Below are 23,266 nucleotides of genomic sequence, written 5' to 3'. Positions count from 1 at the left end.
TCCGGTCCCACTCCCATTCGCTCCGTTCCCATTACCACTGACGCTACCCGTCCTGCCTGCACGATGCTTATTCCCCACCATAGGGCCTAAAGCCGATTCCCCTCCACCATCCGCAAAGGCGCCAGACGGCCCCTCCGTCCCCTCCCTGGACTGTGGATTTGAGTCGACGGGCCCCGTCGCAGGAGTGAAAGCGAAGAAGGCGCTAGTCGAGTCCGCAGGAGAAGGGGCGATGGGCGGGTCGTTGCCGTTGCCTGACGACGAGGAAGCGGGGTAGAAGCCCTGGCCACCACTGGCGCCAGGCATGGCGTATCCACCCGGCAGACTGACGCCAAAGGGATTGTTCCCGGCAGGGTTGCCTCCACCGGCTGCCATGAGGGATTGAAGAAACAGCTGCTGTTGTTGCTGCAGTTGATTCTGCTGCTGCTGTTGCTGCTGTTGTTGCTGCTGGCTGTTCGCGCCAGACTGCATCTGCTGCTGCTGGGTCGCAAAGCTAGCGCTCGGATCAAAGGGGCTCTGCAGTAGTGCCGACCCACCACCTGCGGCGCCCTGGCTCTGGTTGAGCCCACCACCTGCTGTGGGAGGCATGGGACCCATGCTCCCCGGACCGGCGAAGCGCGCTGCAGGGAAAGGCATGCTCTGCGGCCCACCCAAGTGCGGAATACTCTGCGGTGAGCCAATACCATAGGAGGAGCCACCACCTGAGCCGCCCGAGGCACTCGCGCCAGACGAGTCGTACGACTCTGTGCCACTCGAATCGCTCATCCGCATCAGATCGCGACGACGCTGCTCATCCAAGGCGGAGAGAGCGTTGAGCGTTGCGCCAAACGAGCCACTCTCAAAGGACGTTCCTGCATTGCCACCAGAGGGCGACTTGATTGAGCCACCACCTGGCATTGGGATGCCCCCCATCGCCGCATCGTTGCTGTTGCTGCTATTTTGAAAGGCTGAGAGGGCTGCAAGGAAGCTGTCATTATCCGTGGGCGTGAAGCCTTGTCCGCCTGGAAAGCTGCCGAATGGCGTTTGACCTTGCGCGCCTTGCTGATCGAAATAGAGGGAAGGCATATTGGTACCGCTACTCGGAGGAGCATTGGGATCGTAGCTGCCCGGCAAGGCGTCGCGCTGGGCCTGCTGTTGCTTGAGGAGCTGCTCTTGTAGTTGGGCGAGTTGAGCTGCCTGACGCGCTTGGTGATCTTGCATCGAGGGGGAACCTGACCCCGAGCCCGACGAAACGCCAATGGGATGCTGTGCCAGAGGATGCGCGCTAGCGTGCTGCTTGATGGGCGTTGCTGCGCCTGATCCTGGGCCGGGCGAGTTGAAGCGACTCGGGGCTGCGCTGGTGACCGCACTCATCACAAAGCCGTCTGTTCCACCACGCGAGTTGGAGCGCGGATGTGATGCTGAGGCGGGTCCACCGTTGCTCATCTTAAGGAGTGGAGCGAGTCGATTCTCACGGAATGCATCTTGCGCTTCTTGCGAGAGGGTCCACCACGAGCCCTTTCCGGCTGCTGACGGCGGTCGCGGGACCTTGATGAAGAGGTGTCCCTTGATTGAAAGAGTTGATTTGATGCGGTTCTTAACGCGTGCTTCCCAGTCCTTGCCAAAGGCCCTACGAAGAGACAATTGGAGGAGGAGAATGTCAACTCGTGGTGCGACACAGTGCTACACTTTGGAATCTGGTCAACTCACCACTCCTGCACTTCTGGAAAGCGCTTGCACATCTGCTCGAACAAATCCTGAATGACGAGCCTGCCATGCTCCGAGTGATAGATGGTGGCACAAATCATCTCGCCCCAATTGAGACGCTTGCCCGTTACAGCTGATGCTGCAATGCGTGGATTGTGCGTGTGAGTGGATTGCTGCTGAGATGAGGATGACGACGGCAGGCGACGATGTGTCCAACCAGGGGACGAAGCTGCCGAGGCCGGCGCTGACGAATTGGCCGAATGCAGCGTCATGCTGCTAAAGTCCATGCCTGGGGGCAGCTGCGACAGCTGAGGAGGGAAGGAGCCCATAGCGTTGGGTGACGAGGCGTTTGCGTTTGATCCACCAGGGGTCGATGGACTGCCGTTGTACATATTCTGTTGAGCAGCAGCGTAGTTGCTTAGCTGAGCACTGGCATAGTCTAGCGCAGCAGGTCCAGATTTGGGGATGCCCTGCAGCGTTCCCTGCGAAGCGGAGGATTGACCTTGCTGCTGATGATTGTTGTGATGCTGTTGAGCGTTGTGGAAAGCGTTGAGGAAATTTTGGGGCTGCGCCTGAGAGAAGGCGTTGCTGAACGCCTGCTGAGGTGAGGAGCCGGCGGTGCGATAGAGACGAGGAGAAGCCGGAGAGCCGTGGCTACTCAGGTAGGGCGAGTCCATGAGTTGAGGCGATACAAGGACGCAGACGCGAGGAGCGAGAGCGATAGAAGATCAGGGCCCGATGAAATGTGGAATGGGAGGATGAGATGAGGAGGGAAGGAGGAGATGGAGGAGGAGAACGCGAGTGGAGGACCGCGCGAGTTAGGGGAGCAGCGATTGGTGCCCGTCTATGTGATGCACAAGAGAGGACGACGATGGAGAATAGAAAGATGAGAGCGCCGCCCTGCCGTCTCAATTGATGTGTGCGTGTGTCGCGGGCGACGACAAATGGCGATGGAGATGAGATGAGATAGCAAAGACGAGAAGGAGCAAGCGACACGAGACGACGAGGCACGACTGGATGCTGCTACTCAGTCGGCGGCGCCTTCGCCCTCATCAGCCTCTGGCCTTCCCGCCTTGCCTTGGCCTGCCCGCCCGGCAGGCGGCGCGTGCGGAGGCAGATGGCCACAGTCGCTCAAGTCGCTCAAGCTGCTGCTTCCAGTCAGCCTGTCTTGACGCAAGTCTTGGTCCAGAAGCCGCGCCCCGCCTCAGCTCGCGGCCCCCCACAGGCGGCCATCATCATCCAGCTAGCTCGGGCCTGAGCTTAGCGAGAACGGCAATGAGGGACGTGAGAGCTCCACATCAACGGGAAGAAATGGCCGTGGTGGCTATCAGCTCGCAGTCGTCGTCACATCACACCACCTACATCACCGCTGCCGCCGCTCGCAATGCACCCAGCAATCAAATCAGGAAACGTAGCTGTCATTACAGGAGGCGCCTCTGGTATCGGCCTCGCCCTCGCGCAGCTCTACGCCAAGCAAGGGCTTCGCGTAGCCGTAGGTGATAGCGATGACTCTGCGCTCCGAGCTGTTCCCAACGGCATCGAAGCTTTGCCCGTCGACGTCACCAGCAAGGAGAGCCTGGCCTCCTTCCGCGATGCCATTGCCACCAAGTTTCCTGGCAAGCCCATCTCCATTCTCCATGCTAATGCTGGTGTCGGCGGACCGACCAAGGCCTCTGATCCTGAAGGGTGGGAGAGGATAATGAATGTCAACTTCCATGGAGTGGTCAATACGGTCCACACTTTCTTGCCTCTGATAAAGCAGGGAGGCCAGCCGGCCTTGATCTGCAATACCGGGTCGAAGCAGGGCATCACCACCCCTCCTGGCTCAGGAGCAGCATACAACATCAGCAAAGCCGCGACCAAAGTCTTCACCGAGCAGCTCGCCCATGAGCTTCGTCAGGACGAGGTGACCAAGGGCAACATCAGTGTTCACCTGCTCATCCCTGGCTGGGTGCACACAGGTCTCACAGGCGCAAAGAGTGGCAAGGCCAAGCCAGAGGGAGCGTGGAGCGCTGAGCAGACGGCCGACTTTTGCCTAGAGAAGATCAACAAGTCGAGGGATGCCTTTTACGTTCTGTGCCCAGACAACGACACGCCTACTGCCCTTGATCAAGCGAGGATGGAGTACAATGTCAACGACATTATTCAGGACAGGCCTGCGCTGTCACGATGGCATCCTGACTACGAGAGCCAGTACGGTAAGCACGAGGTGAGAAGGGAGACGCAAAGCGACGTGCTGCTGACAATCGCTCCTTTGGCCCCATCCCTCCCCCTCTCAGCCCAATTCATCAAGAGCAAGGGTCTTTGATCACGGTTATTGACACTGCGGGGACGATCCTGCTTGCTAAAAGCAGAATATATTTGTCGCCCACAATTTCCGCAAAGGCCGGTCGTGCGACCTCGACTGATCGATTGAGGAGATCTGTCCATCGCTACGTCTCAGCACTCTGCTCTATCTCCTCGCGTGCCGGCACGACTGACGGCTTAGACTCGTCGGCTGGCTTGCTGCTCGATATTCCCCTCTCTGCCTCTGCGTCTGCTACCATAGTCGCATCTCCATCCGCATCTATTCCCTCCGTATCACCCGCCCCAAGCGACAGCAGCATCCCGTCCAACACCTCGTTGTCCTGCTCCACAGCCTCGCGCAATACCGGTGGGACGTACTTCTCCTCCTCTTGCTCGTCTGTATCCTCGTCCTCTGACGCTACGTTGTAGAGGAGATAGTACGGAATCGCTGAGGGTGCGACTGCTGACGAGGAGTTCGCCGTGCCGTTGTTGTCGCCGCTAGTCGTGGAAGCCAAGACTTCCGACTCTTCGAGCGAGACGACCTCCCCCTGCCCCTCACTCTTCCACCAGCCTCCCGACCGCCCGGCACGAAAATAGACCACATCACTCGATGCCATCCCGCTCGCCTTGGTGGCAAGCACAGCCCTGAGTCTGTAGGGCATCGTCTTCCACTCGTCCCCTTCGAAGACTTGATCCTGTTCGCGGAGCATGGAGCGCCGAGCCTCGCCTAGATCGGTGAGCTGTGAGCTGATGGACTCCGAGAGACGGGCTGACTCGAGGTCAAGGGCGGTCAGGATAGAAGCCAGAGAGGCGACCGCTTCTCGGCGTTGCTCGAGATGGAGGCGGTCCCCCGCCTCTCCATCTTGATCGCCTTTGCTGCCGTTGGTCATCCCTGCCTTGCGTTGGGCCTTGTTCTCCAAATAGTCCACCGACTGGCGGAGAAGCGCAGCTGTACTCGCACCATCATGGTTGCAGAGTTCATTGCGCCTCTTTTCAAGCTCATTGATTGTCTTTTGGCGCAGCGCCAGCTCTTCCTCTTGGCTCTTCTGTGCGGAGAGGTCAAGATGGCAGCGGCGCTCCCACATGAATCTGTCGAGGTAGATGACGGGCTCGATGCTGATACGGGATGCCGGTGACGTCGATGGTCCCGCCCCTTGGCTTGGGGCTGGAGCTGGTCCGAATGGCGACGTCGCTCGTGAGGAAGGAAGAATGGAGAACGCAAGCACATTTGAGGCTTGCGTGATGGAAGCTTGGCGAGTAGCCAGAGAGGTCGCCAGTGCGGCGGTAACTGTTGTAGGGCCAGCCCCATCTGGGTGCAGAGCCACCTCAACTGCATTTTGGTCTTCGAGGCGATCTCGTGCCGTAGGGGATGGCGGCTGGGCTGTACCAACGGAGTGAAAGGTCCTAAGAGTGCGCGGGGCCTGAGGTCAGCGTGTCGGACGAGGAGATCGTTTCTGTGCCATCTTGCGTCGCTCACCTTTTGAGGAGCTCCCACGGCCGCCTCACTGCAGCCTCGCCGTCTTGCTGCTGCATCCCTTCCCAGCCCACCTCCTCGACGTATCGCTTTGCATCATACCAGCTTCCCGTCAAATGCTTGTAGTAGGAAGACACCACCTCTGCACTACCCTCGCCACCAGCTACGCCAATTCTACTGGCCTTCCTCAGCGTCTCCTGAGGCACATCAGCTGCCACATCACCGATAGCACATGCTGCATGACCTGTTAATGTTGCAAATCCTGCCAAGATCTGAGTACGCCAGGCCGTCTCGAATCCAGAACGGACAGAGGTTTCGAGGGCACGATAGTCTGAGTTTTGGCGGTACGCGAGGGCAGACGGTGAGAAGCCTTGATTGTACCCGGAGAGGCTGTGTGTTGAGGATGATGACGAAGAGACGACGCGCTCGTCCACTGGGCGGAAGTGCAGGAGAGCACGACGGGCGCTCGGACATGCGAGGACGGCTTGAAGGAGGAGAGCGATGCTGGAAAGGACAGGGATGGGCGACAGAAGAGCGGTTGGGCTGCGAAATAGGGGTCAAGGATGACGTGAGATCGGATCTGGGCCGGAAGGAATACGCGCCCGTAACTCACTGCCCATCTTGTCGCCTCTGTGGCGGAAGCTGGAAATCTTGTGGAGCCTGAAAGGCGTTTTGCTGGTCGAATCCTATGCTCGCCTTGATTGCTTGCTCCATGGCCTCCTCGTCGGACATCTCCTGCGGCGGGTGCGAGGAAAGGGAGAAATGAAGGGTCAGCGCCGGTCAGGTGCCTTGCAGTGGGGTAAGATTGTTGAAGGCGTAGACGGGCATGGAGGACGATTGAGGACCAGAGCTGCCAAAGGGCAAGACCAGGACAGCGTGTCGCGCCTGCGCCTGGGCTTGGTCGGAGGCACGAGCAGCATAGAAGACGGAAGCTTGCTTGCCAATGACTTCATCGTCGACCGGTCCGACCCCGATACGTAAGGGTGGTGCACGAGAGTGAAGTGGAGTAGATGTACGAGCGAAAAGATTTGAAGAGCAGACCAGCCACGTCGCTTGATGCATACCGCATTTGCGCTTGCTAGCTTGTTCGCCCACGTATTCCTGCCCATTTTGCGATGCGTGAACTTCGAGTTCTGCCTCTGCTTGGCCACGAGGTCGAAGAGGGAACGAGGTGGTCGGTCGTCATCGCCATTGGCGCCATGCTCGTCGCTGCTGCTCTCCAGCGGGAGACTCGGTTTGGGGATAGGCTTCTTGACAGTAGCAGCCCTGGGCTTGGTGGTTCTGCCCGAATTGGAAGCGCCTCGGCGGCTCATGGAGGGTCCAGCTTCATTTTCGCAATCGCAGCCGCCTCCATCGCTATTGACAGCGCCTGCTTGAGCAACCTCCCGGGCCTTGGCTGTAGCAAGGTTGGTCAGCGCCCGCTTCTGGCTCGTGCATTTCTGAGGCGTGAAGATGTCGTCTTTGTAGGGATGCGGAGGGCTGGGTTGGCGCAGCGTGGCCTTACGCGGCCCAAATGAGGTGAGAGAATTTGAGACGCTGGAGCTACAGATCCTCTCGTGACCCTCCCTGCATGCTGCATCTCGTAAACGTAGAGAATGGCGAACAGGCCCGGGCGGTGGGGCTTGGCGACGTTGCTGGCCTAGGGCCCAGTCCTTGTCTTCTGTCGCTGCGCTGTTGTTGTCGCTGAATTGGCTAGCAGGTATATCAGGAGGTGACCAAGCGCCACGAGAGGTATTGCAGCTGTAATGGAGTCGCTTGCCTGTGCTCTTCCTGCCATACATTTGCTGCTGGTGTGTCTGCTTGCGCTTGGCTCCCAAGCCTCTCCTCTGAGGCCTTGCATGCTCTGCGCCCTGTTCGTCGTCCTGCTCTGCGTCGGCATCTGTCTCCATGTCCAAGTCATCGTCATCCTCCTCGTCGCTGTAGCCGTAACAGCCTTCATCACTGGAGAAGCTCGCGCGCCCACTTACCCCAGCACCTTGTCTTGCACCCTGACCCCTTTGCGGACGTTGGTCTTGCATCGAGGCCTCCATTGCCTTTTGTAGCTCGGGATCATTGAACCCGTCTGCACCTGAGAGATCGATTGGATCGCTGCGGTCTGCGAGCGTGCGGGAGAGGCGTCTGAGCGAGTCATCTCTCTAGCAGCGCTCATCGCTGACACTCACCTCCCTTGCCCGTAAAGTTTCCACCACCTCCAATACCATTGACCGGAGATGTGGGGCGCTTAGGAGAGGGAGGCCTTGCCTGCGTACCAGACGAATCGAGCTGGCCGAGATTGCCCCACCCATTGCCGTTCTGTGGCTGCGGCCCAATCTGCGTCGCCGATGCTTGGGCCCCCTCATCGAAGTAGGCGCTCATCGCTCGTTCCACATCGCCATTGTAGCGCTGCGTTCGGCAGGGCGAGGGGTGAGAGGAGAACGCTATGGCAAGTCAGTACTGAGCAGCTAGCTGGTTGGCTCATGTCTGGCGCAGTGCTCACCGTTAGCAGCGACCGCGCCGTGTCAGCATCGCACTGGGCGATGCTCATGAACTGCCTGCAAGGCCAGGCGTGAGGGAGGAGGATCGAGTGAGCTCGCGGCGACCTGACATTCCAATGGCAGCGCAAATCCTCACACTACATCCTGTTCAGACGCCATGATGGTCTATTCGAGCCACCAGAGGGCAGGCGATGCAAGGCAGGGAAACGAAATGATGATGAGGAGCAGCAAAGAGAGTAGAAGCGCGAGGTCAAGTCCGCTTCACGCGTCCAGTCCGTCGATGAAGCCCGCACAGAGTGGAGTGAGCCAGGGCGAGCCAGTGGGCGGTGGGCCCGCACCGCCTGCCTTTGTACTGCTCCAAGTCACCATGATGCATCAAGACGCTTTAAAGCTGCTCCTCAAGGGAGATGAGAGCAATGCGCAATGCGAACGAGCCAGATATCTTCAAGGTCATGTCCGGCTCTGTGCAACCTGGTGTCACGACACGAGTCTCACAGCCAAGCGGCGCTGTCAGAAACACGTACGCAGGATCGTCGCACGATGAGGACATTGAAAACGAACAATCTTTTCAGAAGACGCACGGGAAAGGCGGTAGAAGGGAACACAAGGACGTGGATGGACGTCATTGATGGTCATGACTCCAGCGAGGTCCAAGGCATCCAACAACGCGGTTCGCCAGAGCACCGCTACACTTTCTCCAGCTCACCCTCTTCTTCCCCCGCCCTGCCGAGAGCTTCTGTTTTATGACCTTCATCTCCGTCATCCCGCAAAGTAACCCCGTCTGACAAAGGGCACCTATGCTTACTTGGTGACGTCCTTGAAGGCGAGGGCGTGCTCCTCACCCATGGCCGAGACGATGGTGACGAGGATCTCCTTGCCGTCGTCAAAGGCGGCCTGGATCGAGTCTCCGAGGTCGCCCTCGGGGACCTTGACGTCGTCCTTACCGTTGCCGTCGGCGGTCATGAGGTTGAGGAAGCCGTCGTCTGCAGATGAAAGGATAAGTTAGATATGAGGGTCAGCATGCATTGAAGAGGGAGGGGAAAGCTGCGGAAGGCTCGGCACGCACCAATGTTGATGAGCTGGTACTCCTGGCGCTGGACGTTGGGGACGTCCATGTTGTGGGTCGAGGGCGAGATGTCCTCGTACTTGCGCTGAGTGAAGATGTCAGTAGCGACGAGGTGGACCTTGGCGTGACCGTGCTTGCCCGTCTTGGAGGTCGACATGTCGACAATCTGTGCGTGCGCAGGGGATGCGGTCGTCAGCAAAAGAGGCAACGATTGTCGTGTCGAGTATCAGCGCCAGTGCTCACCTTGCAGGGACGTCCCTTGATGACGACGTGTCCGTTCTTCCTGAGGGCCGAGCACTGCATGGGGAACGTCAGAGACGACCCAGCATGGGCGGTCTCGAAGTTGACGTTGTGGGCCTCGTCGTCAGACTGTAGTGGCGGGGAAGGCGGAGGTGGAATGTGTCGTGTGAGCTCTCTGATATTTGCGTCGAGTGGAAGGTCATCACAACCGTGGGGCGACTCAAAGGCCGATTGGTCATGCCGTCTCTTTCACCAGCCTAGGGCAGCGATGCCGATGACCGCTTTCTGATGCCTTCTCCCAACCCTGCAACATCTCTGGTCGTCCTGACAACTCTGTGCGCGCGTTGTGCTCACCATGATGAAATTAAAGTAGAGTGGGAGGTGGTGGTGGTGATGAGGGCAAAAGGAAAGGGCGACGAAGAAGTGCAATTGGACTGGCCTGACCAGCCCACCCGACGAGAGCGAGCGAGGCACGGCTCGTCGTTTGGCTCTGTCTGAGCTCCTCCTCTCGTCCTCTGCCGCCTGCGCGCGCCGTTTTGTGTCAGAGGCGGCGGGAGCGAAAGCTGCGAAAGCGCGAGAGAGGAAGGAAGGGCGAGCAAGACGGCCAGCAGCGAATGGCCAAGGAGCAGGATACAAGGTCGTGGTCATGGCTGAGAAATGCAGCAGTGGACAATCAATCAGAATGATGTTGGACGAGGAGGGTGAGAAGTCGTAGCCGTCAAACAGCAGCAATCGTCACTCCAAGGTCGTGGGTGGCTATGCCTCAGCGCAACATCACAGCCTGGAAGCGGTGGGGTGGGACGGCCGTCGAGGCATCTACAATCATGGCGCTGAGCTCGTAGCCACAGTCTTCTCTATGGTTATCATCGCCTTACGTGCTGCCTGCTGCTCGTCGCCACGGTTGAGTGGTAGCTTGAGCGTGAGGTGAGGGGCCGGAGCGGAAGTCGCCCTCGAATCTCCGTCTCTTAGCCTGTCCGTGTCTTTTGGCCTGACTCGCGGCCTTGCTACATCACCATCACGTGTTCGTCCCCACATCCGATCAGCCCCTCGAGACTCAACTCACAAAGAGAGGTCGCTGCGTGGAAGGAAGCCAGAGATGGTTGCCTCTGCGCAACAACGTCATCACGACCATAGCGAGGAGGACGATAGTGGAGCAGCTCAGGCTGAGAGTAGCTCAGTCGCTGTGAAGGGTGGGAACACTGCCACCTCCCATGCTACCAATGCTGCGGGGTCTTCGACTTCGACTTCGACCTCATCTGTAGCCGCCGCGCAGCACGACGCCAATGCGCAACAACAGACACAGGAGCTCATTGCATCTTGGGATCCAGAGCAGCTAGCAAAGATTGTAGAGGCGGCGGTGAGTGGGAGGGAGCTCAGTGACATCAGAGCGGAAACGGCAAGCTGACAACGCCATCGTCCTGGGTACCAATAGCGTGCGACGGCAACAGGAGGTCAGGGTGAGTTTGCGCCTCAAAATGGTGGCTTTACGGTCATTTGTCTGACTCACCACTCACCACGACGTCGTCCCTTGCTCGCTCGCGCAGCCACCGGAACAAGCTACGAAGGCTCAACGGCCTCACTTTATGAACAGGCGCGTCACGTCCTAGGCCATCTACCCAGCAACCTCGCCCAGACAGCATCCGCCCTCAGCGAGTTCGCTGCCGGCTTCAAGCGCAGCGATAGCGTCAGCACCAGCACGGATGAGGCCGCCTCAGCAGCAGCAGCCGCGGCAGTAGAGGCGGCGGCGCAGGCCGTAGGCAGCGGCGGCAGGGAAGAGCACGACGATGATGAGACGATGGGCGATGAAGGGCTGGGTGATGGCGAGGACGACAACCATGGCGAAGGCTCTTCACGTCATCACCATCACCACGACAATGCAGCCACCGCGGCGGCGATTGCGGCAATGGGCACACTAGCTGGTCACCACCTCGATCACCCGGGCGAACCCGTCGATCCCGATGCCCTGGCAGAACAGCTCCCCAGCTCCTCGACAAATCGCAGCGCCAAGGCAAAACTCAAAGCAGCCACAGGTCCTGAGACCGAGCGGCAACGCAAGGACAATCACAAGGAAGTGGAGCGAAAACGTCGCGCAGGTATCAATTCCGCCATTCTAGAGCTGCAAACCCTCGTCCCCAATTGCGAAGGCAAGGGCGTCAACAAGGGCGATATCATCTACAAAGCAGCACAGTACATACGCGATTTGAAGACGAATGAGGCGAATAACATCGAGAAATGGACGCTCGAGAAGTTGTTGACCGACCAGGCCTTGAATGACCTGTCGGCGCAGATTGAGGCGAGTAGGCGGGAGGTAGAGAAATTGCGCGAGAGGTTGGGCAAGGAGGCCGAGGAGATTCCGAGGGCGGAGGAGCAGATGCAGTGGGGAGGCCATCACCACCATGAACACGCGCAGCATCATGCAGGTGATGTCATCGATCCAGGACTGGAACATCAGCAGTCGGGAGCTGAAGGCAGCACGGCAGAGAGCAGTGCACTCAACGACGTCGCAGCAGCTGCGGCAGCCGCCACTCGGGCTGTTACAGGGGCTGTCGAGCAGCATGATGGCCATGGGCATGATCACACCACGACGGACGCAGCGGTGGTGGCGGCGGCAGCGGCTACGATGGAGGAGAACATTCAGGCGGTGAGAGCTGCCGCTGCTGCTGCAACTGGGACGGGAGAAGATGAAGGCCAGGGCGAAGGAGAGGGGCAGGAGGCTGATCGGGATGATACCGACGAGGAAGCACGGGAGGGTTCCAATGCAAGTGGTGCAGCCTCGAGGGGCGGGGCAGACGAGCAGCAGGGCGCCCATGACCACCAAGACGGCGCTGGGGATCAAGAAGATCAATATCGGAGATACAACGGGAGGAAGCGTACCAGTGATGCGGCTGCGAGTCCGCCAGCGCCAGAAGCTTCAGATGCGGCGAGCAAGCGTCGTAGGGCGTGATAGGCGCCGGATCTTCACCTACGATCAACCAACAGCATCAAGACGAGCGCTTTCCTTCGCATCGGCGCAAACCCGCCTTGACCCGCACCGTGCATGCCTACATTTCACTTCAAAAGTCGACACGGGCTTTCTGCTCGTCCTCTCATTCTCTCACCTGTTGTCTCTCATATCCTTCTTGCCTCCTTGCTCTCTTTACGACATGTAACAATACCAGGCTACCCTTTTGTACAGCACGCGTAGCGTGAGCGCACACACAGCTTCGGTCAGGCGGTCGGGTTCGTAGTTTACAAGCTCAGATTGAGAGGTAGGTAGAGAGAGAGAAAGAGAGAAGATGCTGAAGGAGAGCCCCACGGGAGCATCAACGACGCTCGCGCCCGCTGATGCGCAACGCTTGCACAGACGGGAATCGCGCGCACGCCGATGAATGAGCCAAGAATGTATGTGGGTTTTGAGGTCGTGAGAGAAGAAAAAGGTGTGGTAGCCGCCCTTCATACAGCGTCGTGCGCGCACGTTTACTCCTCGTCCTCCTCGGCGTCCCCACCGTCACCACCAGCGTTGGCAGCAGCCTTTGCCCTCTTCCTCTTGACACGGCCGGCACGTCCACCACCGTAGGGAGAGTTGAGGGAGAAGTCAATGTGCTTCTGCGAGTCGAGGCGGACCATGAAGCCGGGGACGTTGACGATCTGCTTGCCGACACGGATGTGGCGCTGGTAGATGAGAACGCGGGCGTGGTGGATCGACTTGGCGAGGCCAGACTTGAAGACTTGCGTCTGCAGGCGGCGCTCAAGGAAGTCCTCGAGCTTGAGGGCAAGGACGTAGTCGAGCCTGCGCGTGCGTGGGTGGGAAGTGAAGGTGAGCAGGGTGTAACGAGCGATTGTCTTTGCGGGATCATTGCGCACCTCATGCGGGTCTCGTCGAGCACACCAATGCGTACCAAACGGCGAATGATGGCGTTGCCCTCAAAGAGACGCTTGGGGTCCTTCTCTTCGAGCTTAAGGAGCTCACGAGCGGCACGACGAATCTTGGAGAGGACAAGGGCGACACGCCAGATCTCGTGCTTGGAGCGGAGACCGTACTCGCCGGCGAGCTTGAGCTCAGAGTCGAGGCGAGACGACTCATAGGGTCGACGAGGGACCTTGTACGTCTTGGACTGCTTTCGGGGAGCCTTGGGCCTGCGAGCACGCGGTGGGGTGGGCGGTGGTAAGGTTAGTTGGGCACTCGAGGTGAAGATGATGGAGGTGTGGTGTAGCAGCAGCAGCAGTGCAGAGGAATCCTTTCTTTGGCCTCTGAGCAGACGATGAGAGGACTTGACTGACTGGATTTTTCCCAGCACTTCCCGCCATTCCTACCACGCTGGCGTAGCATCGCGCCCTGGCTGTGGCTATCACCACTGTCCTGCCAGCCCTCTCGACGTTCGTCCACCACTTTTGCAGCCAACGCTTTGTCGAGGATGGGCAAACTATCCGTCGTTCCGCATTCTCTCCCTCCTCTAGTCGTAGTCGCTACTGCTGCTGCTGCTGCTGCCACACCGTCCTCGCCGGGCATGCTCACATATTGGAAGATGAAGAGGGGTGGGGGAAGTCGTAAGACGAAAGGAAGTGAACACGACGAGCAGCGTCGCCCAGAAGAAGCCCAGCCCACTCGCCCGCTCACCCGCTCACCCGCCCCGCTCAGCGTGGCTCGCCCTCCCTCCCTCCCTCTCGCTCTGGCCTCGACGAACTTGGCGGCGGCGTGGACGGAATCGAGCCTCTCAAGTCACGTGCAGTCGCATCTGCGCAGCGCCGCGGATCGAGCGTTAGGCACTTGGCCACTGTCCGTCGACCCGCCCGCCAAATTCACTCGCCCGCCCGCTCCCTCAGAGCTCGACTGGAGTTCGACTTTGGAAGCTGGCCGGGCGGACGAGGGGCAGTCTGAGCCGTCAGCTGCTGCGACCACGAGTAGACGAGCGCCAATTCGCACCTTCTTCCTTACCACCCGTCACCCTCCCCCCCTTCTTCATCCTTCAGGTTGGTATCCAAGCGACGCAAGCGATGGCAGCGACGATCACAGCAGCAGCAGCAGCGCGAAAGGCACAGCATGAGCATGCAGAGCCGAGTGGTGCATTCGGGCAGAGTGGGCAAGAGGGAGATGCTCGAGTTCGTCGAGACCAGATGGGAATCGAGGACAGTTGGATGGGATGGTCAGATATTTGCACAGACGTTGCAGTCACTGCTATCCGCAGGTCTGAGCAGCTGCTGCCAAAGGGAGGAGAGAGGAGAGAGGGTGGAGCAGGTTGAAGACGACTGGTGTGGGGAGGTCGAATCACATTGCAATCCTGGCCTGGCTGCGGGATAGTCGATGCTGGATCACGCTCTCGCTCTTCTGCTACCTCTGCGCGCTGCTGCACGCCTCGATCGCTGCCACTCGTCGTCACCTCGTTGATGCTCCAGCACATACTGATCCAATGCTGCCCTGCCCCCCGCCAGAATGCCTCACTCGTTTGGTCTCCGCGCCCGAACTCGCCACCTGTTCGCCAGGAAGTTCAGGCAGCATGGCCCCATCAAGCTCTCGACGTACCTCCGTCCTTACCACGTCGGAGACATCGTCGACATCAAGGCCAACGCAGCTGAGCAGAAGGGCATGCCCCACAAGGTGCGTCCGAGCAAGCGCGCACGCCCTCTTGTATACTTTCAACTAACCCTTTCGTCTTCTTCGCCTCGCCTCGCCCGCAGTACTACCACGGCCGCACCGGTGTAGTCTACAACGTTGCCCCTCGCGCTGTCGGTGTCATCGTCTACAAGACCGTTGGCAACCGCAAGATCGAGAAGCGTGTCAACCTCCGCGTCGAGCACGTCAAGCACTCCAAGTGCCGCGACGACTTCCTCAACCGCGTCAAGGCCAACGCAGAGAAGAAGAAGGAGGCAAAGGAGAAGGGAGAGAAGGTCATGCTCAAGCGTCTCCCGGCCATGCCTCGCGGCAGCTACACCGTCTCGACGAAGAACAACATCCCCGAGACTCTCGCGCCCATTGCCTACGACACCTACATCTAATCGTTTGTGTGCGCAAGCGATTGGATTGTGTCGACGGCGGTTGCTTTCTTCTCTCTGAGACCTGGGTTCTTTCCCTCAGTCTCGCATGTACTTTCACCACCAGCACCGTCTCCATACAATCTTCATGATTCCAGACTAGCGCGAGCGTGCGAGATCAAGGATGAAGGGATGCCAAGTGCGAGCGGCTGTGGGCGCTATGCTGGTGTGACATTGCTGCTGATGTCGAAGCTGCCCGATCTGGGCCTCGACGCTGTCACCGAGCTCCTTGCGTCACTACGCTCGCTGAAGGCGGCGCCGGAGGAGGGGTTCCTCTTTGTCCGCCTCCTCTTCGCTGCCCACCTCCTCCCTTTCCTCGTCGCTGCTGCTGCTGCTGCCCTCTCGCCGATCCCTCATCTCCGCTTGCATTTGCGCTCGCACTCCCGCTTCTCGAACCCGACCGCGATCCTGGCGTCTTCCCACTCGGCGCCGTACTTGCCCTCTCAGCCGTGGCATCGTCACCGAATATCCTCCTCCTCGCCTCCTCGTACTCCTTCTCCCTCTGCGCCAGCGTCTTTCTGGCCGCACCTTCGCCGCTCGGCGGTGTCGCCTTCCTTGATTGGGCCTGTTCCTGCCCATTAGCATTGCGTCGCAGGATCTGAGGAGCAGAGCCGTACCCGCTTGTAGAGGGTGGAAGAACCGATTGGGGAAGGGTGCGGGACGCAGAGGAGAGGAGGATCGAGGGAGCTGGCGATTGATTTGGCGGCGGCCTGCTGATGCTCGGAAGGGGAGACGAGCCTGTTTGTGGTCTTGCGAGGAGGGTTGGGGGTCTGATTGAGATGCCGACGGGAGAACGGGAGAGGCCATGTCAGCTTTGCATCTCTCTTGCACGATGCAACCATCACGTACGCACCTCTTGGTACCACTTCCAGATGCCTGAGCTGGCTCATTGCCCAGTCGTGGGAAGTCTTCATCCTCCTCATCTTCATCATTGCCCTTCACAGCCAAATCCCCTTGCTGCTGGGTGGCCGCCTCTCGCGCCCCTTGTTCGTCGTCATTGAGGTCCTCATTCTCCCAGTCATCGATGATAGGGCTTGATGCCGCCGCCGCTTGACGACGCTTCTCGAGAAGGTGGGGCAAGGCTTTCCAACGGGTAGCCATTGCTTTCGATGGTAGCAGTGACGAGGTCGAGACCAAGAAGTTGAAGGCCTCGCGGAATCGGCTGCTCAGATGGCGTCTCGTTTGCGGGCAAAGCTGCCCCCTTCCGGGGTGGCCTGTGCACTGGCAAAGTGCTGCGAGGCAGAGTGCGGGGCAGTTTGGTGGCAGGCAGTCGCAGTCGCAGTCGCAGTCGCAGTCGCAGTCTCTCGTCTCTCGTCATCCTCGTGTCCCCTCCCCTTCTCTCCTCACTACCACGGCTCAGACTGCCTTTGCTCCTCTGTGCCTCAGACCGCCATTCCCAACCCCGTTACCATGCCACCGACCCCTCAGCTCCCCCGACTCGCGTCATCTGCCCATCGCCCTGTTCGAGGACTGTCGATCCGTAGCCAAGACGAGAGGCGCCTGCCCGACTTCGTTGGCGGTCAATATGCCGCCTACAATCTGTCTTCTGTCCTCTTCGAGGATCGCACCGACGATGCGAGCGCAATTGCCCTCTACCGCTGGTCGCCGCCAGCAGGAGAAAAGCCTTCTTTCTCTGAAGCCGTAAAGCACAAGTTTGAGAAGGCTAGCAAGGGCGATCTCATGGGTCCGTCGTGGTCCAATCATTGGTGCAAGCTCGACATTGCTGTACCAGCCAAGTGGCAGGACAAGGAATGGTGCGTACGCGAAGATGCTGCGCCCTCTGAGAGATCCTTTGCTGACCCTCATCATGCTTCGTACGCTTGCATATAGGGTTGAGCTCGAGGTGAGCAACCAGCATAGGACAATGTACCCCCACTCGCTGACCTCTCGCACATCCCTTGCCCAACTCCTCTTTGCGCAAGTTTGACCCCTCATGTGAGGGGATGATCTTCGACGTCAATGGCAAAGCCCTTCAAGGCATCACCGGCGGAGGTGACATGAGGCGCGTCGACTTCCCTCTCAAGGGCTCGCACAAGACGAAGCCTTTCACTCTCTACATCGAATGCAGCTGCAATGGCATGTTTGGCGTGCCAAGCGACCATACTGGGGACCCGGATCCTAATAGGTCCTTCAGACTTGAGTCATGCGATATTGTCGTGAAGCGCCCGCAGGCGTGGAGGTGAGTGCCGACGACGCGTCCCGCATCGTCCAATGTTCCCACGTCTTGCCTGCTGAACCTGCTCGCTCCCTGTGCCCTTGACCCGCACAGACTCTTGTGGGACTGGGAAGTCCTGCGAGGATGCGTCAACGAGATGCCCAAGGACGGTGTTCTGCAGAACAAGGCGCTGTGGGTCTGCAACAAGATCATGTCTACCTTCCGCCGCAACGACCTCAAGACGATCGACCAGTGCAGGAAGATCGCTGAGGAGGTCCTGGGCACAGACTGGGAGAGGAGCGACATCTACGCAGCAAAGAAGAGCGAGGTCAACGACGACAAAGATGCGCTAGTCTGGTCTCTTGGTCACACCCACATCGACACAGCATGGCTCTGGCCTTTCAGCGCTACACAACAGAAAGTCGCTCGTTCCTGGTCGACGCAGCTCGACCTTCTCGAGCGCTACCCAGAGTACAAGTTCACCGCATCCAGTGCGATCCAATTCCAATGGCTCGAACAGCTCTACCCCGAGCTCTTCGAACGCGTCAAGAAGCAAGTCGAAGCCGGCCGCTTCGTCCCCATCGGGGGGACGTGGGTCGAGAACGATGCCAACATGCCCAGCGGGGAGGCTTTCGCAAGGCAATTCGTGTATGGACAGCGCTACTTTAAGAGTCGCTTCGGGAAAGACTGCGACATTTTCTGGCTCCCCGACACCTTTGGCTACAACGCTCAGATTCCGCAGCTCGCGAGGGGAGCAGGATGCCAGTCTTGGCTCACTCAGAAACTTAGCTGGTCGTCGACGAACACTTTCCCTTCGAACTCATTCGTATGGGTCGGCCTGGATGGTTCTCAGATCATGACCCACATGCCCCCGGCTGACAAGTACGACAGCCGCGCTGGTGTCGACGATATTCGCCGGTCTGTGACGAACAATAAGAACCTTGGCGTGCAGCCCAAGGCGCTGCTACTCTTTGGCTTTGGAGACGGCGGAGGCGGGCCCACTGCTCCCATGCTTGAGAGCTTCCGCCGAGCCCGTGCTATCCACAATGCTGGCTTCACCGAGATGCCCAAGCTTGCTCATAAGACCGCTGGCAGTTTCTTTGACAATATCCTCGAAGCCACGGAGCTCGGTGAGCGATTGCCCACCTGGCAGGGAGAGTGAGTGCTCGATGCATCTTGTGAAGACTAGCTTGCGCTGAGGTGCTGACAGAGTCGATGTGACTGACGTCCTTCGCTCACTAGGATCTATCTCGAGTTCCACCGTGGCGTTCAAACCTCCCACGGGTCGATCAAGAAGTGAGATAGCTATGTCATAGAGATGCGACTGGCCTCGCGCGACTGACAGTCTCCACCGCTCGTACAGATGGAATCGCAAGCTCGAGATTCTCTTGCACAACGTCGAATGGGTTGCCACTTGCGCGAGTCTGCAGGGCAAGTACACCTACCCCAAGAGCGAACTAGACAGTCTTTGGGAGCCTCTCCTTCAGTGCCAATTCCACGATGTCCTCCCTGGCAGCTCGATCCGGCTCGTCTACGATGATGCAGAGAAGATCTACGCCGACATCGACCGTCGCGCTAAGAAGCTGCTAGCCGATGCCTCTCATCACCTCCCTCAGACGGACGGCGTCGTCAGCATCAACACCCTCGGCATCCCCCGTCGCGAGCTCGTGGAGGTCTCCATCAACGAGAAGTCATCGCATGAGGCCGAGGCTTTGCGTCGTGCTGCCGTACAAGTCTCTGGCCACGGCGACTCGGCCTTCCTGCTCATGGAGGATCTCGGCGCTGACGGCCGGCTCATGAGCTGCCCCTCACCGGCGACTGTCATGCGAGGCATCGAAGCTGTGTCCATCAACGAAGACGGCAATGGTTCGTTCACGATGCGCAGTTCCAACATCTCGATCAAGGTAAGAACTTCGCAGATCGCTAGCGTGCGTAGCGCCGCTGACCCACTTGATTCGCGCAGGTTGCTCACGGCCGAATCGCGTCCATCTACGACATCGGCGAGGGGCGAGAGCTTATCGCTCCCGGGCGTACTGCAGGCCTCAGCATTGCCGAGGACTATAGTGCTCAGTTTGACGCATGGGAATTGGAATCGTATTCATTGGACACGATGGAGGAGATTCGTGAGTAGTAGTCACGTACCGTAGGTGCCGCGTGTCCGGCGCTGACCCCGCTTCTCCCGACGCGTCGCGTTAGGCTTTGATCGCTGCAAGATTGCCGAGCGGGGCCCATGGAGAGCCAGTATGGTCCTCGAAGCCTCTTTTGGCAAGAGCAAGGCATCCATCATCCTCAGCCTCGACGCCGTCCCGGCCACCGCCGTGCAGGGAGGCAAGAGTGGTAGCGATGCACGCTCCCTCATCCGCTTCGACGCCGAGGTTGATTGGCAGGAGAAGCACCGCTTTCTCCGCTTCGAGGTGCCAACTTCCTTGCAGAGTGAGACGGCATCCTTTGAGACGCAATTTGGAGTCACGAAGAGGCCTACGACGAGAAACACGACGTGGGAGGCTGCCAAATTCGAGGTGGCTGCGCACAAGTTCTGCGACCTCTCCGAGGCAAATTACGTGAGTAAGCGATGTATGATTCGTGTCAATCAGGGCGAGCTTGATACTGACCGGCTACGTTCCCCCATCATTGCTCTTCTGCAGGGGCTTTCCATCCTCAATGACTGCAAGTACGGCCACTCGGCCGAGGGGGGGACGCTACGCTTGTCCTTGCTCAAGGCTGCAACGTACCCTGACGCCCATCAGGATGAAGGCAAGCACACCTTTTCCTTTGCCATCTACCCTCACGTCGGCGCACTCGGTAGCGACGTCGTGACCGCCGCTCGCATCTTCAACAACCCCGTCGAGGTGAGCGACTTGTCTGCTCTCAGGCCTGCATCGGTCGGCGGGGCGAGCAAGGCAGAGGCCCCCTTCAGTATCGAGAACTGCGGCAAAGAGTGCACCGTCGTCCTGGACACCATGAAGCGCGGCGAGGAAGACTTTGACTACTACAAGTCCAAGGGCTCCGGCCGTACGACGGTCGTGCTGCGACTCTACGAGTCACTCGGCGCGCACGCAGAGGTGATGCTCAAGAGCTCGTCCAAGCTCGACGTCAACAAGCTGGTGGTCACTAATCTTCTAGAAGACGCGGAGGAAGACAGCGTACTGGAGCAGTGGGAGACGGAGGATGGAGGAGCTAGCGTAATGCTGACCTTCCGACCATTCGAAGTCAAGACGATCAAGGCTGTTCTTGCGGCATAGGCGGCCTTGAAGCATCACGTGCGCTGCAGGTGTAGCGCTGCTTGTGTATACGCGCGATTGGCAACGAATCACAACTTCATCTACTTTCGCTTGACTTGAGTTTGATGGCGATGCCAGCCAGTTGTCGAGCTCCTCGCCTTTGCCGGACGTCTACGGGCATGTCTCGGCGGAACGTGACGTCTGCCATCCGCCTTCCCCTTCCTGCCGGAGGCCTGCTCATCATCTCTCCATGGCGCAGACACTATTCTGCCGGCTCCTGATTCCATTTGTCCGGGCCATGTCACGGGTGGCATCGCGAGGCAAGTGGGCTACTGTTCAGGGCGGGCAGAGTGTGCGCCACGTGGCCTGAGGCTAATCAACGCGAGCGTCCGCACTTCGTCTCCGCTCATCACACCGCTCATCACCATCTCGCCTCCTCTCCACCGTCATCATCTTTCCTCCGCTCTACCATCATCATCATTCCCTCTTCGCTTCACTGTCACCACTCTTCATCCGTTCCACCATCACCTACGTAGTACAATCGAAATATGAGTGGGCGTGAGTGCGCTACAGACCGCAACGCCAAGGGTCTCAGTCGCATCCCGCGCTTCTTGACGGTCGAGTAGTCAAGCACCTCAAGTCATTGGCCGTGGCCGCGACGGTATGGCTGCTGCCCATGCATTGGCCATAAACTCAAGCTCAGCGACGAGGATGCAATCATTGAGTTGATTAAGGACTTCGGCGTGATCGGGCTCTTCGCGGTGGACAGTATAGCCGAGCTCAAAGCCATACTCAGCCATCCCTTCCTTCGCAGCAAGATCACACCTATGGCTGACGTGAAGTGTCCCGCGGCGTATGCGCGGTTTTCGTCGCTGCCGCAGGAGCGGAATGACACGCTGCCCGATGTTCCTGGTAAGTGTGATGGAAAGCACAGAGAGTCGCAATCCTGAGGCGAGACTCATCTCCACGCCTATTCTTCGACCGCACGCAGACCGAGAAATCTAGATACGGAGGTTTCAGCTATCGACACAACACGCCGAGCACTCGAAGGCTTGAAATGCTGCATTGCCGAAGACGCTCCACTATTCGGCAAAGAGGCAGGCTACGGAGACTGTCTCCCTCGTGCTCTTCAAGATCGAGGACACGGACGAGCTCGCAAGGTCGATCAGGAGGCTATACGGCAACGGATTCGGCCTGTCTGAGGACCATCTCGCTCGGGCAATACTGCATCATATGGAGCCCATCATCGCCGCCTCCAACCGCACGTGCCGCAAGAACGCCGCCTACAACGGCATTGTTAACAAGGAGCTTGGCAGGCCGGCGGCAGGTACGGTCGGCCTCAACAGTACCACGTGCCTGCTCTCCGCCATAGGCCTTCACTGTTGGTACCACCAGCGGCACAGTCTCCGTCGCTGCGGCGACGTGGCCGGCTGCCAGGGTGCCGGTGCACGCCGAAGCCCGTACGCAGCGGAACGCCGAGGCGGACAAGGAGGCTTTCGTGGCATTGTGGAGGAAAGGGGGATGCGGGTTACGCTGACGGAGATGGCCAGGCACGCTGCGGGTAGGGTGGTGTACCTCTACCTGCCGTACTGGCTGGTAGAGCAGCAGATGTCCTGTATCAAGCCGTCGGCGGACGTCCTGGACCAGGTCCCTGCCCTACCAGCGCGCTGCAAGGGAGTGCTCGAGCAGTTGCCGCGGCATGCCACCCCGCCCAACACGATGGGGTCGCTGGAGGCGTACCTGTTCTCCGAGCGGTGGGATCTGGTGCTCGCCGTCCGTCGAGGGCAAGAAGGCTTCGCTGACCTGGTATCACAGCTTTATGATGCCGGACAGCGCGAGCAACCTCGTCAGGACATTGTCGCAGTACGCGGGAGTCGCCGATCTCAGGAGCGTACCGCTGCCTCTTCCGTCCGCCGCCCCAAGCGCGCCCTCACCATCGCCACGATCCATCATTGCTGGTCTCGAGCCTCAGCCCTCGGACTGGAGCAAGAATCGTTTCACTTGCTGCTCATTGACTAAATATGGACATGCCGGTGCGGCGGCAGCACACTCATGATGCAGGATGGTAGCTTGGATGCGTACATCTCCTGCGCCTAGCGTCGTGTCGAGTCTCAGTAGAAGTGCAGGGATGAAGAAGTGTCAGATGGCGTGATAGGCTGCGAAGGGAGCAATGAAGAGATGAGACCATGCACGTCGAAACTGTACTCCTGCAAGGCGTGGTATTCTCATCAAATCATAGATGTGCAATGTACTAGCCACTACGCTTCGCCCTCAATCCGAGTACCCTTCTGACCCTGGTACCCATGGAGGCGTGTGTGAAGAGAGCGTCTCCGATGTGACCCTTCATCAGTAGCATTTTGCGCGCGTGCCATCGTCCATCTGAGCTCGTCGAAGGGTTGTTGAGGGCGGCCTGCGAGCGGAGGGCAAGGCTGCACCATCAGAGCGAGAACGCCGCGAGTCATCCTGCCACCCAAACTGCTCTCTCACCTTCCAGCCGGCCACCTGGCGTTCCTTGGGCACCTTGCGTTTGTGACTGCGATACGTCATTGCAGCACACGATGATGGTGGTGGTGAGGATAGGGGGCCGGGGGTGCGGGCCAACCAGTCCTCCGTGTTGATCTGGAGCGTGCAGCGGAAGTAGCGTCGAGCGGAACGGAG

At 59.2% G+C, this 23,266-nt stretch overlaps 13 protein-coding genes across 13 annotated transcripts; 5 read left to right on the top strand and 8 right to left on the bottom strand.

Moving 5' to 3' along the window:
* Positions 1-1,552: 1,552 nt before the first annotated feature.
* On the bottom strand, positions 1,553-2,755 carry BDZ90DRAFT_50676 (hypothetical protein). The gene has a single exon (XM_025509632.1). It carries the CDS (start codon positions 2,358-2,360, stop codon positions 1,683-1,685), a length of 678 nt encoding a protein of 225 aa, XP_025360882.1. The 5' UTR covers positions 2,361-2,755; the 3' UTR covers positions 1,553-1,682.
* Positions 2,756-2,912: 157 nt separating this feature from the next.
* BDZ90DRAFT_280793 (NAD(P)-binding protein) lies at positions 2,913-4,158 on the top strand. Its single transcript, XM_025509313.1, has 2 exons — positions 2,913-3,881; positions 3,963-4,158. The coding sequence occupies exons 1-2, from the start codon at positions 3,068-3,070 to the stop codon at positions 3,989-3,991; spliced, it is 843 nt and encodes a 280-aa protein (XP_025360881.1). The 5' UTR covers positions 2,913-3,067; the 3' UTR covers positions 3,992-4,158.
* Positions 3,963-6,179, bottom strand: BDZ90DRAFT_233403 (hypothetical protein). Its single transcript, XM_025506619.1, has 3 exons — positions 6,057-6,179; positions 5,447-5,986; positions 3,963-5,373 (listed from the first exon to the last, which is right to left on the bottom strand). Exons 1-3 carry the CDS (start codon positions 6,173-6,175, stop codon positions 4,116-4,118), a joined length of 1,917 nt encoding a protein of 638 aa, XP_025360880.1. The 5' UTR covers positions 6,176-6,179; the 3' UTR covers positions 3,963-4,115.
* On the bottom strand, positions 5,938-7,538 carry BDZ90DRAFT_233401 (hypothetical protein). The gene is made up of 2 exons (XM_025506618.1): positions 6,057-7,538; positions 5,938-5,986 (listed from the first exon to the last, which is right to left on the bottom strand). Exon 1 carries the CDS (start codon positions 7,471-7,473, stop codon positions 6,214-6,216), a length of 1,260 nt encoding a protein of 419 aa, XP_025360879.1. The 5' UTR covers positions 7,474-7,538; the 3' UTR covers positions 5,938-5,986; positions 6,057-6,213.
* An 810-nt stretch (positions 7,539-8,348) lies between these two features.
* BDZ90DRAFT_233399 (eukaryotic translation initiation factor 5A) lies at positions 8,349-9,617 on the bottom strand. The gene is made up of 4 exons (XM_025506617.1): positions 9,578-9,617; positions 9,227-9,352; positions 8,984-9,149; positions 8,349-8,900 (listed from the first exon to the last, which is right to left on the bottom strand). Exons 1-4 carry the CDS (start codon positions 9,578-9,580, stop codon positions 8,719-8,721), a joined length of 477 nt encoding a protein of 158 aa, XP_025360878.1. The 5' UTR covers positions 9,581-9,617; the 3' UTR covers positions 8,349-8,718.
* A 1,650-nt stretch (positions 9,618-11,267) lies between these two features.
* On the top strand, positions 11,268-11,549 carry BDZ90DRAFT_212179 (hypothetical protein; the record flags this gene model as incomplete). Its single annotated transcript, XM_025504133.1, has 1 exon — positions 11,268-11,549. A coding segment is annotated over one exon (282 nt), but the record flags the coding sequence as incomplete, so codon positions are not given.
* A 908-nt stretch (positions 11,550-12,457) lies between these two features.
* BDZ90DRAFT_265217 (40S ribosomal protein S9) lies at positions 12,458-13,510 on the bottom strand (the record flags this gene model as incomplete). Its single annotated transcript, XM_025508658.1, has 3 exons — positions 12,458-12,992; positions 13,067-13,332; positions 13,484-13,510. The coding sequence occupies 3 exons, from the start codon at positions 13,508-13,510 to the stop codon at positions 12,680-12,682; spliced, it is 606 nt and encodes a 201-aa protein (XP_025360876.1). The 3' UTR covers positions 12,458-12,679.
* Positions 13,511-14,099: 589 nt separating this feature from the next.
* On the bottom strand, positions 14,100-14,770 carry BDZ90DRAFT_50423 (hypothetical protein). Its single transcript, XM_025509631.1, has one exon. The coding sequence runs from the start codon at positions 14,599-14,601 to the stop codon at positions 14,170-14,172; it is 432 nt and encodes a 143-aa protein (XP_025360875.1). The 5' UTR covers positions 14,602-14,770; the 3' UTR covers positions 14,100-14,169.
* BDZ90DRAFT_222033 (putative 60s ribosomal protein L21-A) lies at positions 14,634-15,196 on the top strand (the record flags this gene model as incomplete). Its single annotated transcript, XM_025504510.1, has 2 exons — positions 14,634-14,798; positions 14,879-15,196. The coding sequence occupies 2 exons, from the start codon at positions 14,634-14,636 to the stop codon at positions 15,194-15,196; spliced, it is 483 nt and encodes a 160-aa protein (XP_025360874.1).
* Positions 15,197-15,449: 253 nt separating this feature from the next.
* On the bottom strand, positions 15,450-16,333 carry BDZ90DRAFT_261581 (hypothetical protein; the record flags this gene model as incomplete). Its single annotated transcript, XM_025508392.1, has 2 exons — positions 15,450-16,002; positions 16,086-16,333. The coding sequence occupies 2 exons, from the start codon at positions 16,331-16,333 to the stop codon at positions 15,450-15,452; spliced, it is 801 nt and encodes a 266-aa protein (XP_025360873.1).
* A 202-nt stretch (positions 16,334-16,535) lies between these two features.
* On the top strand, positions 16,536-20,897 carry BDZ90DRAFT_280786 (hypothetical protein). The gene is made up of 9 exons (XM_025509312.1): positions 16,536-16,986; positions 17,063-17,075; positions 17,155-17,411; positions 17,502-18,545; positions 18,630-18,683; positions 18,751-19,291; positions 19,351-19,510; positions 19,584-19,948; positions 20,033-20,897. Exons 1-9 carry the CDS (start codon positions 16,643-16,645, stop codon positions 20,627-20,629), a joined length of 3,375 nt encoding a protein of 1,124 aa, XP_025360872.1. The 5' UTR covers positions 16,536-16,642; the 3' UTR covers positions 20,630-20,897.
* Positions 20,898-21,396: 499 nt separating this feature from the next.
* BDZ90DRAFT_233393 (hypothetical protein) lies at positions 21,397-22,913 on the top strand (the record flags this gene model as incomplete). Its single annotated transcript, XM_025506616.1, has 1 exon — positions 21,397-22,913. A coding segment is annotated over exon 1 (782 nt), but the record flags the coding sequence as incomplete, so codon positions are not given.
* Positions 22,860-23,155, bottom strand: BDZ90DRAFT_222026 (hypothetical protein; the record flags this gene model as incomplete). The annotated part of the gene is made up of 2 exons (XM_025504509.1): positions 22,860-23,018; positions 23,096-23,155. 2 exons carry the CDS (start codon positions 23,153-23,155, stop codon positions 22,860-22,862), a joined length of 219 nt encoding a protein of 72 aa, XP_025360870.1.
* Positions 23,156-23,266: the final 111 nt, after the last annotated feature.

The sequence above is a fragment of the Jaminaea rosea genome (genome assembly GCF_003144245.1).
Source record: "Jaminaea rosea strain MCA 5214 unplaced genomic scaffold BDZ90scaffold_11, whole genome shotgun sequence".
Taxonomy (NCBI): domain Eukaryota; kingdom Fungi; phylum Basidiomycota; class Exobasidiomycetes; order Microstromatales; genus Jaminaea; species Jaminaea rosea.
The sequence above is the reverse complement of the archived record's forward strand: the minus strand, read 5'-3'. Positions and strand labels throughout refer to the sequence as shown.

What these genes read in the sequence shown, in the direction of transcription:
- BDZ90DRAFT_50676 (XM_025509632.1), bottom strand. Translation starts at nt 2,360, where the DNA reads ATGGACTCGCCCTACCTGAGTAGCCACGGCTCTCCGGCTTCTCCTCGT.
- BDZ90DRAFT_280793 (XM_025509313.1), top strand. Translation starts at nt 3,068, where the DNA reads ATGCACCCAGCAATCAAATCAGGAAACGTAGCTGTCATTACAGGAGGC. An exon ending in TGACTACGAGAGCCAGTACG is followed by an intron (nt 3,882 to 3,962) that starts GTAAGCACGAGG and finishes TCCCCCTCTCAG; the next exon opens with CCCAATTCATCAAGAGCAAG.
- BDZ90DRAFT_233403 (XM_025506619.1), bottom strand. Translation starts at nt 6,175, where the DNA reads ATGTCCGACGAGGAGGCCATGGAGCAAGCAATCAAGGCGAGCATAGGA. An exon ending in CAGAGGCGACAAGATGGGCA is followed by an intron (nt 5,987 to 6,056) that starts GTGAGTTACGGG and finishes CCTATTTCGCAG; the next exon opens with CCCAACCGCTCTTCTGTCGC. An exon ending in CCGTGGGAGCTCCTCAAAAG is followed by an intron (nt 5,374 to 5,446) that starts GTGAGCGACGCA and finishes GCGCACTCTTAG; the next exon opens with GACCTTTCACTCCGTTGGTA.
- BDZ90DRAFT_233401 (XM_025506618.1), bottom strand. Translation starts at nt 7,473, where the DNA reads ATGGAGGCCTCGATGCAAGACCAACGTCCGCAAAGGGGTCAGGGTGCA.
- BDZ90DRAFT_233399 (XM_025506617.1), bottom strand. An exon ending in TCAAGGGACGTCCCTGCAAG is followed by an intron (nt 9,150 to 9,226) that starts GTGAGCACTGGC and finishes GCGCACGCACAG; the next exon opens with ATTGTCGACATGTCGACCTC. An exon ending in GTACCAGCTCATCAACATTG is followed by an intron (nt 8,901 to 8,983) that starts GTGCGTGCCGAG and finishes TTTCATCTGCAG; the next exon opens with ACGACGGCTTCCTCAACCTC.
- BDZ90DRAFT_50423 (XM_025509631.1), bottom strand. Translation starts at nt 14,601, where the DNA reads ATGTGCTGGAGCATCAACGAGGTGACGACGAGTGGCAGCGATCGAGGC.
- BDZ90DRAFT_280786 (XM_025509312.1), top strand. Translation starts at nt 16,643, where the DNA reads ATGCCACCGACCCCTCAGCTCCCCCGACTCGCGTCATCTGCCCATCGC. An exon ending in TCCCACGGGTCGATCAAGAA is followed by an intron (nt 18,684 to 18,750) that starts GTGAGATAGCTA and finishes CCGCTCGTACAG; the next exon opens with ATGGAATCGCAAGCTCGAGA. An exon ending in GGACACGATGGAGGAGATTC is followed by an intron (nt 19,511 to 19,583) that starts GTGAGTAGTAGT and finishes GCGTCGCGTTAG; the next exon opens with GCTTTGATCGCTGCAAGATT.